This window comes from Lutra lutra, chromosome 12 (assembly GCF_902655055.1).
Source record: "Lutra lutra chromosome 12, mLutLut1.2, whole genome shotgun sequence".
Taxonomy (NCBI): Eukaryota; Metazoa; Chordata; class Mammalia; order Carnivora; family Mustelidae; genus Lutra; species Lutra lutra.
The window spans coordinates 77,657,257-77,670,521 of NC_062289.1; the positions used below are offsets into that span (position 1 = coordinate 77,657,257).

Consider the following 13,265-nt stretch of genomic DNA (forward strand, 5'->3'; position numbering starts at 1 on the left):
ATTTTATGGGGGGGTTTCAGGACTGAAAGTAGAGAGGCCTCTGGAGAATCGGGCAAGGAAGACAATAGATCTTACTGATAGGAAGTCCTTTAATTCTGATCTCGATTTAGGGTTGTGAACGAGAAGTTTCATCTTTTCTCTCCAAGAAGTTTCAGGGTAAAATTGCTAAAATAGAGACTGTTCCCAAGGAGGACCTGGACTTGGTGAGTATCACCTGGACGCTTCAGGGTGAATGAGGCTGGTCTGTCCTGCCTCTGGGGTAGAGCTGGGAAGAGGTCAAGTTTAGCACCTGTGGGGTGGTATACGGATGATGGGGTTTGGTGACTGTCCATATGTCCTCTTAGAGAATGTTAGTGGTTTAGTTGTGCATATGCAGAATTGGACAAGATGCTTTGGACTTGCCAACATTTCTGCTCAGCCTTTCAGTCATTGTCCCCTTATTTTCTTAACCCAATAAAGTCCTTTTCCTCTTGAACTCATGAGCACAATCTCACACTTTGTAGCCAAATCACTTGGTTGGTTTGAAGCGGAATTACATGAAGCTGTCCTTCAACACTGTGGAGGATCTTGTCAGAGTGAGGAAGGACGTCTCCCCTGCTGTGAAGAAGAACCGGGAGCAGGGCCACGCCGGTGACGCCTACACAGCCATGCTCTCCAGGTGGGCCTTCTCACAAGCAGGGCAGCCAGACGGCCCGCAGGACTGTTGTCCATTCCTGCTAAGTTGACGAGATGGATGGGAAGCAGGAAAACTAGCAACGAAGTTACCTTGAGGATCAGCTCTGTTCAGTGTAGAAACACTTGCAAGCAATTAGGTAGAATTTCTTTTTTAAAAATTTTAGTTTATTTATATTTATTTATCTATTTTGTTCTTTTGAGAGAGAGCAAGAGAGCGCGAGGGGAGGGAAGGGACAGAGGGCGAGGAGGAGAGAGAATTCTAAGGAGACTCCACACCCAACACAGGGCCTAACCCGGGGCTCAGTCTCACCATCTTGAGATCATCGCCTGAGCCAAAATCAAGAGGCGAACCCTCAGCCAAGCCACCCAGGTTCCCAGCCTGGGTAGAGTTTCTTACGTGGTGCATTTGTGTTCAATAAAAGGTGGTCTCCTGGGTTGTATTTTAGCTGTACGGCTTTTCTTACAGAGGGGTGGAGTTGTGGCTCCACTGTTGAGTTGCTGTAATAGTAAAGACATTTTGGATTCCCAGTGACACCCACCCCCCCCCTTTTTTTTTTTTTTTTAAAGATTTTATTTATTTATTTGACAGAGAGAAATCACAAGTAAGCAGAGAGGCAGGCAGAGAGAGAGGAGGAAGCAGGCTCCCTGCCGAGCAGAAAGCCCGATGTGGGGCTCGAACCCAGGACCTGGGATCATGACCTGAGCCGAAGGCAGCGGCTTAACCCACTGAGCCACCCAGGCGCCCCCACCCCCCTTTTTTTTAAGATTTGTTAATTTGAGAGAGAGTGAGTTTGAGCAGGGAGAGGGGCAGAGGGAAAGAGAATCCAAAGCTGACTCACCACTGAGCAGGGAGGGTAGCCCAATGCGGGACTCAATCCCAGCACCCTGCGATTGTGACCTTAGCCAAAGGCAGACGCTTAACGACTGAGCTACCCAGGCGCCCCAATTTTTAAAATTTTTATCTTATATCCTATAAAATATACGTCCTAAGTGTACGTGGAATTTCCTATCTGGTCTGCTGCTTATAGGAAGGTGTCATCCGAGGTCATTCTCTTAAGAAGAGCCTGTCTGGGCACGCGGCCACCTCGATTTACCCTCTGTGTTTACTCCACGTGGACTGTGGTCTTCGTTCCTGTTCCACCCCCAAGCAGAGTGTAGTTGAATAAGCTGGCCTGTCTCTGTTTTGCAGTGTTCTGCAAGGGAGCAGTGTGGTTATTGATGAAGAGGAAGCCTCCAAGAAGGTCACCGACCAGTGGGACAACATTGTGGACATGCGGGAGTATGACGTGCCCTACCACATCCGCCTCTCCATTGACCTGAAGATCCACGTGGTGAGTGGGCCGTGCCTTTTGGACAGCCGGACAGTTGGGCAGTGACCCTGAAAGGATAAATCCATACAGATTTACTGTACATACAGATGCACCTCCTGGGACAGATGCAGAGCTTTTTCTTAACGTGCTCCCCATCCCGCAGGCTCACTGGTACAACGTCAGATACCGAGGAAGTGCCTTTCCCGTGGAAATCACCCGACGAGATGACCTTGTTGAACGACCTGTGAGTACTGCTTGCATTTCCTCCGTCCTGGTTTTCCACTTGTTTCTGGAGAGATTTCATTCAGTGCTGAAGGATGAATTTGATTCAGAGATTTGTTTTCTTCTTTTCCCTTAGATACTTTCTTAAAAATGTAGAAAAAAAATTTTTTTTGGTCTGTTTCTTTTTTCTTTTTTTTTTTAAGAATTTATTTATTTATTTGACAGACACGGTGAGAGAGGGAACACAAGCAGGGGGAGTGGGAGAGGGAGAAGCAGGCTTCCCGTGGAACAGGGAGCCCGATGTGGGGCTCGATCCCGGGATCCTGGGATCAGGACCTGAGCCAAAGGCAGACGCTTAACGACTGAGCCCCCCAGATGCCTGTTTCTGACCAAGCATAGTTTACACTTTGTGCTTATGTATCACCGTGTGATGTCCATGTTTGAGCTGGGCTGGATCTGAACATTTGAGGGAAAGCGCTGACTTCCATTTTGGGCTGCTGAGAGCGACGTGGTGTGTTGAAAATGGATTCATGACTGGAAGGCCTTGGTTCAGGGATGCTCTGTGTTCTTGGGCAATTCTGTATTGCTGTTTTCTCATATCCAAAACAGAGATGTTATCTCTGTACCACGAAGCCCTCTCTGGGTTGTCACAAAGGTCAAAATAAGGTCATGCATTTTCAAGCACATCGAGACTCAGGTGTTCTATAATTCTAGGATTTTCCTCTCATGCTCTAAGCACTTGTATGTGTTTAAATTTTTATACCACCAGTGAATCGTGGCATTCTTGATACAGTTCAGTCAACCCCAAAATGTTGGTCTCACTTCTTCTGAAGCCTCTCCCTGTGGCAGCTTGACTCCTTTAGCAGCTGGAGGCGAGGGTGGAGGTGGCAGGTGTTGGGAAGACATTTGGGATCTCTAGAGCTTGGCTTGCTTTCTGTCCAATTTAATGAGACATTGTGTCCCTGCAGGACCCTGTGGTTTTGGCATTTGACATTGAGACCACCAAGCTGCCCCTCAAGTTTCCCGATGCTGAGACTGACCAGATTATGATGGTTTCCTATATGATTGATGGTCAGGTAAGTGGTACTTTTCGGGATGTACGTTTCACAGGAGCAGGAACCTTGTCTAGTCCCTAAATCAGAGCAGCATCCCCCTGTGCTTAGTATATTTTGGGTGAAAAATGAGTGAGTCGAGTCCTGGAAAGTGAACAAACAAGCCATGGTCCTTCCAATAGACGCTTGAGACACTCAGGGCTCTTCCTGGGGGAGCCGGGGTGACTTCCCTTTGCTGCAGATTCCTGCAGCAGGAGCTTCTGGGCCAAGAGTGAGGAGGTGTGTTTTGGCTTTGTGTGTCCTAACTCGTGCCGATGGCTCACGCACTTCGCAGGGCTACCTCATCACCAACAGGGAGATCGTTTCAGAAGATGTTGAAGATTTCGAGTTCACCCCTAAACCAGAGTATGAAGGACCTTTTTGTGTCTTCAATGAACCCGATGAGGTAAAGAGGTGCCCTTGGTGGGGCGTCCGGGGGCTCAGTTGTTACGCGTCTGCCTTCGGCTCAGGTCCTGATTCCAGGGTCCAGGGGTCAAGCCCTACGTCGGGCTCCCAGTGCAGTGGGGATCCTACTTCTCCCTCTCCCTCTGTCCCCCCCCATTCGTGCTCTCTCTAGTTCTTCTCTGTTTTCTTTTGTGTAAAAATAAAATCTTTAAAGGGAAAAAAGAGGCGTCCTTCGGGAAACTGCTGGTATCTGAGGCGAAACGGGAGGAGGCAGACTCGGCGTGCACGTAGCCAGCGTGGTGGCGCCCGTGCAGGGTGTTTAGTGGGGGCCCCGTCCACACTGGAGGCAGGGGCGGCTGCGGGAATGACACGGTGACAGCTTCCTGACCTTCAGGAGGGGTGTTAGGTAACGGCTCGAAGAGAAGCAGCAATCCTCTGACAGCCGAGAATCATTGGATTTAGGTTCATCTACTCCAGAGATGGTTTGAACATGTCCAGGAGACCAAACCCACCATCATGGTCACCTACAACGGGGACTTTTTTGACTGGTAAGTGTGACGTCTTGCTTGTGGGTCACTAAAATGTGTTTGGGAGGGGGTGTTGCACAGCGGTGTAAATGTGCTCAGTTACAAATGATTGAGACGGGAAGAAAGTGTGAGAGGAGGGAGGGGTAGGAGGGCCTGCTTAGTGGCCCGAGAGGCACTTCGCACTGTTTGAGGAGAAGTGGGTGTGGGGGTTCCTGGGTCTGCTTGGGGGTCTGCTGGGGGCAGTCTTCTGTCTCTGAGGGAACTAAAGGATGACTGCCCATGTGCCCATCTGTCTGCCCTCATCCCTAGGCCGTTTGTGGAGGCCAGAGCAGCGGTCCACGGACTGAACATGTACCAGGAGATCGGGTTCCAGAAGGACAGCCAGGGGGAGTACAAGGCGTCCCAGTGCATCCACATGGACTGTCTCAGGTAGGCCCGGCAGCTCACTGCGCTGCCGCAGGAGGGCTTTCTGGGACCGGGGTCCGAAGCTCCTTCTTGTGCGTACTGGTCCTATCCCCCTCCCTCTGACAGGGGAGGGTGGCTTCTGAGAAGTAGCTCTCATTGCCTTCGGGACAGTGGGTGCGGCTCTGGCTGGGTCTGGGGATGTGCTGTCTTTCACGTGGGCTCGTTATTCCTTCTACCAACAACCACGTTGGCGTCAGACCTGGTGGGGAAGCCAGAGCAGAAGGGCCAGGTGGGTGAGGCCTTGGTGCTGTGGGAGCCCTCCACAAAGGTGGGGGTGCTGCATCAGGGGTGTCCAGCCTGGAGAGAGGCATTCAAGGGGGCTCAGAGTGCTGAGAGGGAAGGCTGGAGAGAAAGGAGGTCTTGTGGGCCTCCTGTACCCTGTGGGGAGGTGAGTTCTAGGGAGCCATTGACACACTTGGTCTGTTTTCTCTGCAGCCCCGGTGTCATGGTGCATGGGTTGGAATGGGTAGGCCGAGTCATAATGAGGACAGGATTGGAGAGGGGTGGATTGGGGGATCCATGAACGGGGGGCAGGGCCACATGAGGCACAGGGAGTGTTGGTGCTCAGGGTTTGGGGCAGGCCTCTGGGGGAGCAGGACTCAGCTTCCAGGTAGCAGCAGGCCTGGGAACCCCTTCACATGGGGCAGGGTGACAGAGGTAAAAGGACAGGTGGGGGCTCTCAAAGGAGGTGGTAGTACTGGGAGGCGACGGGGCATTTCTGGGGAGGAGGGTGGCAGGAGTGAGGAGTGCAGAGGCTGAGGGAGCTGAGGCAAGTTGCAGTCATGAGGGGCTGTGGCTGCCAGGGACACTGCATTGGCCATGGGACTGAGTTGACGGGAGGACATGGAGACGGGCACGGGGCGAGGGGCACAGGGTGCTTCCAGTTTCCATGTGGAAGGGACCGTGTAAGGAGAGAATAGGAGTTCAGAAATAGGGTCTGAGGGAGGGGGAGAGCAGCGCAAAGTGGAAGCACCCACAGGACAAGCTGGAGGGCTGGAGGGAGGCTGAGGGTGCGGGTTCCCGCCCGCTCACCTTTGTCTTTCCTGTTAGGGAGGAGGGGAAGGCCGTGGGGCTTGGAGGACCAGCGCTCACCTTTCCTCACGTTTGTGGGCTCATCTGCGAGGTTGACCGGATCCGGGTGAAAGGCTTCGTGGGGGTCTGCTCCCTGTGGGGTCTCGGAGGAGATCTTTGGGGTGCCATTAGGACTGTCTGGGGTGCATCCAGCTTTGCCACCTCTCCCGGTTCTTGGGCTTCGTCTCGGAGTCCTCGCTGACTGTGCTCTGGTTCTTGTTCTCAGGTGGGTGAAGAGGGACAGTTATCTTCCTGTGGGCAGCCACAACCTCAAGGCGGCTGCCAAGGCCAAGCTGGGCTATGACCCCGTGGAGCTGGACCCCGAGGACATGTGCCGGATGGCCACCGAGCAGCCCCAGGCACGTGCGTCTCCTCACTGTGCCCCCTTGGCTTGCCGCAGTGCCTCCGGGGCTCCTCATGGCTCTTACTCTCTGATGTTCTCTCCTCAGACTCTGGCCACGTACTCGGTGTCAGACGCGGTGGCCACGTACTACCTGTACATGAAGTACGTCCATCCCTTTATATTCGCCCTCTGCACCATCATTCCCATGGAGCCCGACGAGGTCAGTGCCTCTCGTGGCCCCGTGAGCCGTTCTCCGCACGCTGCCCGAGGGCGCTGGTGCCGATACGGTTGTGGTCTGAAGCCTGGTTCCCCCGTAGGTGCTGCGGAAGGGCTCCGGGACGCTGTGTGAGGCCTTATTGATGGTGCAAGCCTTCCACGCCAACATCATCTTCCCCAACAAGCAGGAGCAGGAGTTCAACAAGCTGACGGATGATGGTCACGTGCTAGACGCTGAGACCTATGTGGGTGGCCACGTGGAGGCCCTCGAGTCAGGCGTGTTTCGCAGTGACATCCCCTGCCGGTTCAGGATGGTGAGCCACTCCCTGGTCTTCCTGCCGAATGCTTGGTGGGACCCAGAAGTGGCGAGGGCTGCAGTCAAGCCCTGACTGCTCTCTTCCTCTGTGGCCCCCTCATCAGACCTCCTCTGTTTGGCCTGCTCTTGACGAAGGCGCTGTGGGGCAGGCGCTCAGCTCCTCTGGGGTGTTCTCTGCAGTGTCCCGTCCTGCCTGAGGTAGATTGGTTGGTGCAACGGCATTTCCCGTCTCACTCATGTCCTCTCGGTCATTTGTGCTAGAATCCTGCTGCCTTTGACTTCCTGCTGCAGCGGGTGGAGAAGACCATGCGTCATGCCATCGAGGAAGAGGAAAAGGTGCCCATGGAGGAGGTCACCAACTTCCAAGAGGTAACGCTCCACGGGGCCAGGAGAAGCCGTCATCATGTGCTCTGCCTTGGAGACTGGCTTCTTTCTGCAGTGTGTTTGGTGCGCCCCTGCTGGGTGCTGGTACTTGGTCCCTGAGATGGAGGACACAGGTAATGGTCTGCTTGGGGGAGGGACAGGACAGTGTTGTGGTCGCAGTGAATGACCCAACCAAGGGAGGTAGGAGAGTGTCCCCAGGAGGCGGAGGGCTCTTGACCTGATTCTTGGAACATTGTGCTGGGTGGGTTTGGGCCAGGGGGCAGTGCTGGGTCGGGAGCCCAGATCGTTTGGACTTTACTTTGTAGGCAGCGGGGAGCCATTGGTTCTTACGTTTTGTTGTTGAGGACACTTTCAAAGTGCTGAGTAAGTTCCTACAGGTGACAGAGTAGAACACAGCAAGTGTAACTCCCGTTGTAATGGTTAGAAAGCACCACTGACAGCGTGCAGGTCCTCTCTTCCGGCGGGGCCCTTCCCAGGCGTGGCTCTTCGCCCCTGCTCAGCACTGTGGCTTGTTGAGCGACTCACGGTTTGGAGTTTCTGCCACGTTTAGGATTGATTTCAAGAAACATCTCGTAACAGACTCACTAGGCAGAATTCAAGTGAGAATGTGTTTGCGTCGTCTGCCAGCTGGGAAGTGCCGTGCAGCTGTTGTCCACTCTGGCTGCCGTATGCCTTGGGAGCTCTCAGAGGATGAGCTGTGAGGCGCATCCAGGCCCGAAACCAGATGTGAGTTGGTGCCTCAGAAGGAACAGACACCACTCTGAAGTTGGAGAAGGGGCAACATGAATGAAACCAAGCTGTGCTGAGCAGAGGCCTCCAGAGTCCAGGCTCCTGGAGGATGGGGAGTGTGGCTCACGTGCTGTCTCTGGAATGTTCTAAAGGGCAGCCTGGGGTCCTTAGGAAAAGGGTAACAGGCTTATCGTTTTGTTTCTAAGGGACCATCCTGTCCCCATGATGCTGACGGGAGGTTCCAGCTGGGGTCGTGGTGTGGGGCGTGTCTTCTGGGAACTTTGCCTTCTTCCCTTCTCCCCCACTATTAGCATTTCAGAATGGAAGATGGAGGGACTGTTCTCCTCATGATTCATTTGCCTAGAATTCAGTTAGGAACAGAAGGTATTACCGCTTCTAGTACGTCCTGTTCTATACAATAGGTAATGCTCCTTTTAGTCATGGTTTCTTACAGTTTCTGGGGTGTTTTTTGTCTTGGCTTCTTTGGAGGGTTTTAGTTTAGTTTTAGTTTTTTTATATTTTTGTTATTATTATTATTATTATTTTTAAAAAGATTTTATTTATTTATCTGACAGAGATCACAAGCAGGCAGAGAGGCAGGCAGAGAGAGAGGAGGAAGCAGGCTCCCTGCTGAGCAGAGAGCCTGATGCGGGGCTCGATCCCAGGACCCTGAGATCATGACCTGAGCCGAAGGCAGCGGCTTAACCCACTGAGCCACCCAGGCGCCCCTTGTTATTATTTTTTTAAAGATTTTATTTATTTATTTGAGAGAGAGCGAGCATGGGAGGGGAGCGGTCAGAGGGAGAAGCAGACTTTTTGCCAAGCAGAGAGTCCGATGCAGGACTCAGTCCTGGGACTCCAGGTTCGTGCCTCAAGCCGAATGCAGTTGCTTAACCACCTGAGCCACCCAGGTGCCCCTTTGGAGGGCTTTAAAGAGCTTTTTAATACTAAAGGCAATTTTGCATTCAATTGATTTTTCTCCTTTGACTATCGAATTTAACATATTTCATTAAAAAGGTGGCTATTCTCCTGGCTGGTTTTGTGTCTGTTTACCTGTGTTTCCGTTCACTCCTGAACAAAGCAGCGGTGGGCAAACTGTGGCCCATGACACCCATGCAGCCAGCAGCCCAAGAATGGTTATTTATTTATTCATTCATTCATTCATTCATTCATTCATTCGACAGAGAGAGATCACAAGTAGACGGAGAGGCAGGCAGAGAGAGAGAGAGGGAAGCAGGCTCCCTGCCGAGCAGAGAGCCCGATGCAGGCCTCGATCCCAGGACCCTGAGATCATGACCTGAGCCGAAGGCAGCGGCTCAACCCACCGAGCCACCCAGGCGCCCCCAAGAATGGTTTTTTATAGATTTTTTTTTTTTTAAGATTTTTTATTTATTTATTTGACAGAGATCACAAGCAGGCAGAGAGGCAGGCAGAGAGAGAGGGGAGGAAGCAGGCTCCCTGCTGAGCCGAGAGCCCGATGCGGGGCTCGATCCCAGGACCCTGAGATCATGACCTGAGCCGAAGGCAGCGGCTTAACCCACTGAGCCACCCAGGCGCCCCCAAGAATGGTTTTTATGGTTTTTAAGATGCTGTGTATACACACGTGCGCACACACACACGCGCGCACAGAAGAACATGTGACAGAATGTGTCTCCACAAAACCTGAAGTATTTGTTATCTGGTCCTTCACAGAGGTTTGCTGAGTTACTAGATTAACTTGTGGATGTGCTTGTTCTCAAATTTGGGGGTTGTGTTCCTTGGTGTTGTGTATGTTTTGTGCAGAATGAACTTTTCAGTTAAGTCCCTGTCTGTGCTCTGATTTAACTCAGTGTTACATTTTGGGGAATGGATGAGAATATGTGCCCATCAGGAGCCAGTTCGCGTTAGCCTTACATGATTGCAGTGACTTCTTTTTTTTTTTTTTTAAGATTTTATTTATTTATTTGACAGAGATCACAAGTAGGCAGAGACGCAGGTAGAGAGACAGGGGGAAGCAGGCTCCCTGCTGAGCAGAGAGCCCAATGTGGGGCTCGATCCCAGGACCCCGAGATCATGACCCGAGCCAAAGGCTGAGGCTTTAACCCACTGAGCCACCCAGGTGCCCCTGCAGTGACTTCCTTTAGGACCATATTTCCATTTCTGAACGCTCTGTTGGGTTTTTTTCCTGATGTGCTTCTTCTTCTTTTTTTTTTTTTTTAAACTAGTCTCTTTTGTTTTAGAGTTTTGGTCTCCAGTGTTTTTATTCATGCTCGTTTTCCCGCGTTTGCTCTAGGAGATGTGTTCTCTTGTCTCTCGGGGCCTCCTCCTCCCGAGTCTGCTCTCGGTCGTGGGGGTCATGGGGGTACTCCTCTGTGCTCGGCAGTTTGGAATGTGAACTTATGCTCAGCCAGGACTCTCAGGTGGCCTGTCAATGCTGTCAGTACTTTGATGTGGTTTCTGGCCTGGGGTTCCTTGTCATGTGGTTCCTTGGCCGGAGGGCTTCCAGACTACAGACTGGAGGGACCAGCCCGTGGAGTAATGCTGGAGACCGGCTAGCATGGGGGCTCAGAGCATAGCGTTCGGGCTGTGGGGACCTCTGCTGGAGCCCCGCTAATCCCTTGAGCCTTGTCATCTGTCGGGTGAGGAGTTGCTGAGGCTGGGGTGCCCCATGCCCTCACTTTGCAGCTGTGGACGGCCCCCAGGAAGAGGGCTGTTGATACTCCAGCCCAGTCCCTCACTCGCTGCACATAGCCCTGTCGTGCAAGGTCGCAGACGATCTTCCACAGTTCTCCCAGCCCCAACAGGTCCCTTGGGGTAGCAGCTGCAGCGCCCCGAGATGATGTCCTCCTCAGGGCTCTGTCTTACGAGGCTCCTGTACCTCCACGTGTTGGTGACCATCGTCTGCCATCCTTCTGGGATCCATGGTGCTCATTTTGTGACCGTCCATACACTATAGTTTTCATCTTGGTCGTCACTGTTTTGTCCTTTCTCCTAGGTGTGTGATCACATTAAGACCAAGCTCACCTCCCTGAAAGATGTTCCAAACAGAATAGAGTGTCCCCTTATCTATCACCTGGACGTGGGGGCCATGTACCCCAACATCATCCTGACAAACCGCCTGCAGGTGAGACAGATTCCCCCGTCAGAGTCAAGCTCTTTCTGCACAGGCCCTAACTGACCCCCTCTTGCCCCGCCGCAGCCCTCTGCCGTGGTGGATGAGGCCACCTGTGCTGCCTGTGACTTCAACAAGCCAGGAGCAGACTGCCAGCGGAAGATGGCCTGGCAGTGGAGGGGCGAGTTCAGTGAGTGTGGCCCCAGAGCAGCGGCAGGGTGGCCGGGCGGCGAGCAGGCGCGCAGGTCCCAGGCACGGACTCTCCTCTGTCACCCTCCTAGTGCCAGCCAGCCGTAGTGAGTACCATCGGATCCAGCACCAGCTGGAGTCAGAGAAGTTCCCTCCCTTGACTGCAGAGGGCCCAGCGCGGGCCTTTCACGAGCTGTCCCGCGAGGAGCAGGCCAAATACGAGAAGCGGAGGCTCGCAGGTGAGCGGCTGCCGGATACGGCTCCTCCCCCGACTTGGGCTCTGTTGGGCCGTGCCGGGGTGTCCCAGCCTGCGGTCCGTTAGACTGGATGTTGCACTAGGAGGGATCGCTGTGAACTGCTTCTTCCTGCAGCCTTTCTTTATTTCTCCTTCAGAAGATGAACTCTTTCTTGTGCTCTTGGGGAGTTTGGCCCGGTCACCCTGGGGCTGTCCTATAATAGGATAAACCAGCACGCATCTTCTGGATGCCTCTGCTCCTTGGTGCCAGGCTAGAAAGCTGCACTCATTGGTGTCTGTTGCTTCCTGGCTTTCTCGGGCTCTGCCCAGGAGGGCTGGCACCCACTGTGCAGTCTCTCATGCCCCCCTGCGCTCGCCGGTGCCTCAGATTACTGCCGGAAGGCATACAAGAAGATCCACGTGACCCGGGTGGAGGAGCGCCTCACCACCATCTGCCAGCGGGAGAACTCCTTCTACGTGGACACGGTGCGCGCCTTCCGAGACAGGCGCTATGAGTTCAAAGGTCTCCACAAGGTGAGTCTGCCCTTTGCGAGGTCTGAACAGAGTCTAGATTCTGAGATGAGAATCCTTGCTTGGTGCTGTCTGGACAGTGGTGACCTCCCCACCGAGGATGTGGGGCTCCCATCTTCGGGGTGCTCTTGCGTTTGCAAAGTAATGAGTGCACATTTGTTCTAGCTTTGAAGGACTGAAGGCTGAGGCCTCGAAAATTTTCCCAATGATGGCTTTCGAAGGATTTATTTAGAGCAGAAGTCAGCACACTATGGCTGGACGGGCTATCTTTATAAATAAAATTTTCCTGGAACTGAGCTGCGTCCCTGGCCGGCGGGAGGTGGGGTGAGCAGCTGGGGCAGAAACCGGCTGCACCATGTGGCATTTAGTGTCCCGCCTCTGACGGGAGGGCTGGGAGCGCGATTTCTGGACAGCTTAATCCTGGACGGCTTAATCCGGGAGGCTCTGGGAGGTTCCACGGCCACACCTCCGTGATCATAACAAACAGTAGTTTCACACTTGAGCAAATGGGGTTCTTCCTTCTGAAAGTCCTTCTTTCACTCCCGGACTCAGTAAGGCCCCTGCTCGGATAGACTCTTGTTCTTTTGTTTCTGTTTTTGTTTTTGTTTTTGTTTAAGATTTTATTTATTCATTTGACAGAGAGATCACAAGTAGGCAGAGAGGCAGGCAGAGAAAGAGAGAAGGAAGCAGGCTTCCTGCTGAGCAGAGAGCCCGATGTGGGGCTCCATCCCAGGACGCTGAGATCATGACCTGAGCTGAAGGCAGCGGCTTAACCCACTGAGCCACCCAGGCGCCCCGGATAGACTCTTGTTATCACATTTTACTGTTACTACCTTTTTTGGTGGTTTATTTTTTTTTTTTAATGATTTTATTTATTTATTTGACAGAGATCACAAGTAGGCAGAGACGGGCAGAGAGAGAGGAGGAAGCAGGCTCCCTGCCAAGCAGAGAGTCCGATGCAGGGCTCGATCCCAGGACCCTGGGATCATGACCTGAGCCGAAGGCAGAGGCTTTAACCCACTGAGCCACCGAGGTGCCCCGGTGGTTTTTTTTTCTGGTAGGATAGACATAACCTAGAGCCCAACCCAGTTCTGCGGCACTGGGGACATTCCCACAGTTGTGTGGCCTCCCCCATCGCTCTCCAGAACTCTTCATCTGACAGCATTAACACTGCACTCGTGGAACAGTAACCCCCCCCATCCTACTTTCTGTCTTGGGGTTTAACCTCTGTAGCCCCCTGGGAGGTGGGATCACGCAGCGTCTGACGATGACCGGCTCATTGCCCTCAGCATCGAGTCCCCAAGCTTCATCCACGCTGAGGCCAGGGTCCGAAGTCCCTTCCTTCTGAGGCTGAGCGGTAGCCCGCTGCGTGTACACCCCACATTCTGTTCATTCTTCTCCTGCCCACGGTGCTAGGCCGCGTCCACGTTTTTGGCTGCTGTGAATGTGGAGGTGCAAATACCTC

General features: G+C 53.2%; 1 protein-coding gene across 4 annotated transcripts in view; it reads left to right on the forward strand.

The window, feature by feature from the left end:
* Positions 1-13,265, forward strand: part of POLE (DNA polymerase epsilon, catalytic subunit) — a 48,293-nt gene that overhangs the window by 3,676 nt on the left and 31,352 nt on the right. For all 4 annotated transcript variants that reach the window (XM_047696944.1, XM_047696946.1, XM_047696947.1 and 1 more), the window contains exons 5-20: positions 111-203; positions 504-658; positions 1,865-2,006; positions 2,149-2,229; positions 3,176-3,283; positions 3,594-3,704; positions 4,166-4,251; positions 4,540-4,659; positions 5,993-6,125; positions 6,216-6,329; positions 6,427-6,639; positions 6,903-7,010; positions 10,729-10,857; positions 10,933-11,035; positions 11,127-11,273; positions 11,658-11,803. In XM_047696944.1, the coding sequence (XP_047552900.1) occupies positions 111-203; positions 504-658; positions 1,865-2,006; positions 2,149-2,229; positions 3,176-3,283; positions 3,594-3,704; positions 4,166-4,251; positions 4,540-4,659; positions 5,993-6,125; positions 6,216-6,329; positions 6,427-6,639; positions 6,903-7,010; positions 10,729-10,857; positions 10,933-11,035; positions 11,127-11,273; positions 11,658-11,803 (1,989 nt within the window). The remainder of the gene's footprint in view (positions 1-110; positions 204-503; positions 659-1,864; positions 2,007-2,148; positions 2,230-3,175; positions 3,284-3,593; positions 3,705-4,165; positions 4,252-4,539; positions 4,660-5,992; positions 6,126-6,215; positions 6,330-6,426; positions 6,640-6,902; positions 7,011-10,728; positions 10,858-10,932; positions 11,036-11,126; positions 11,274-11,657; positions 11,804-13,265) is intronic.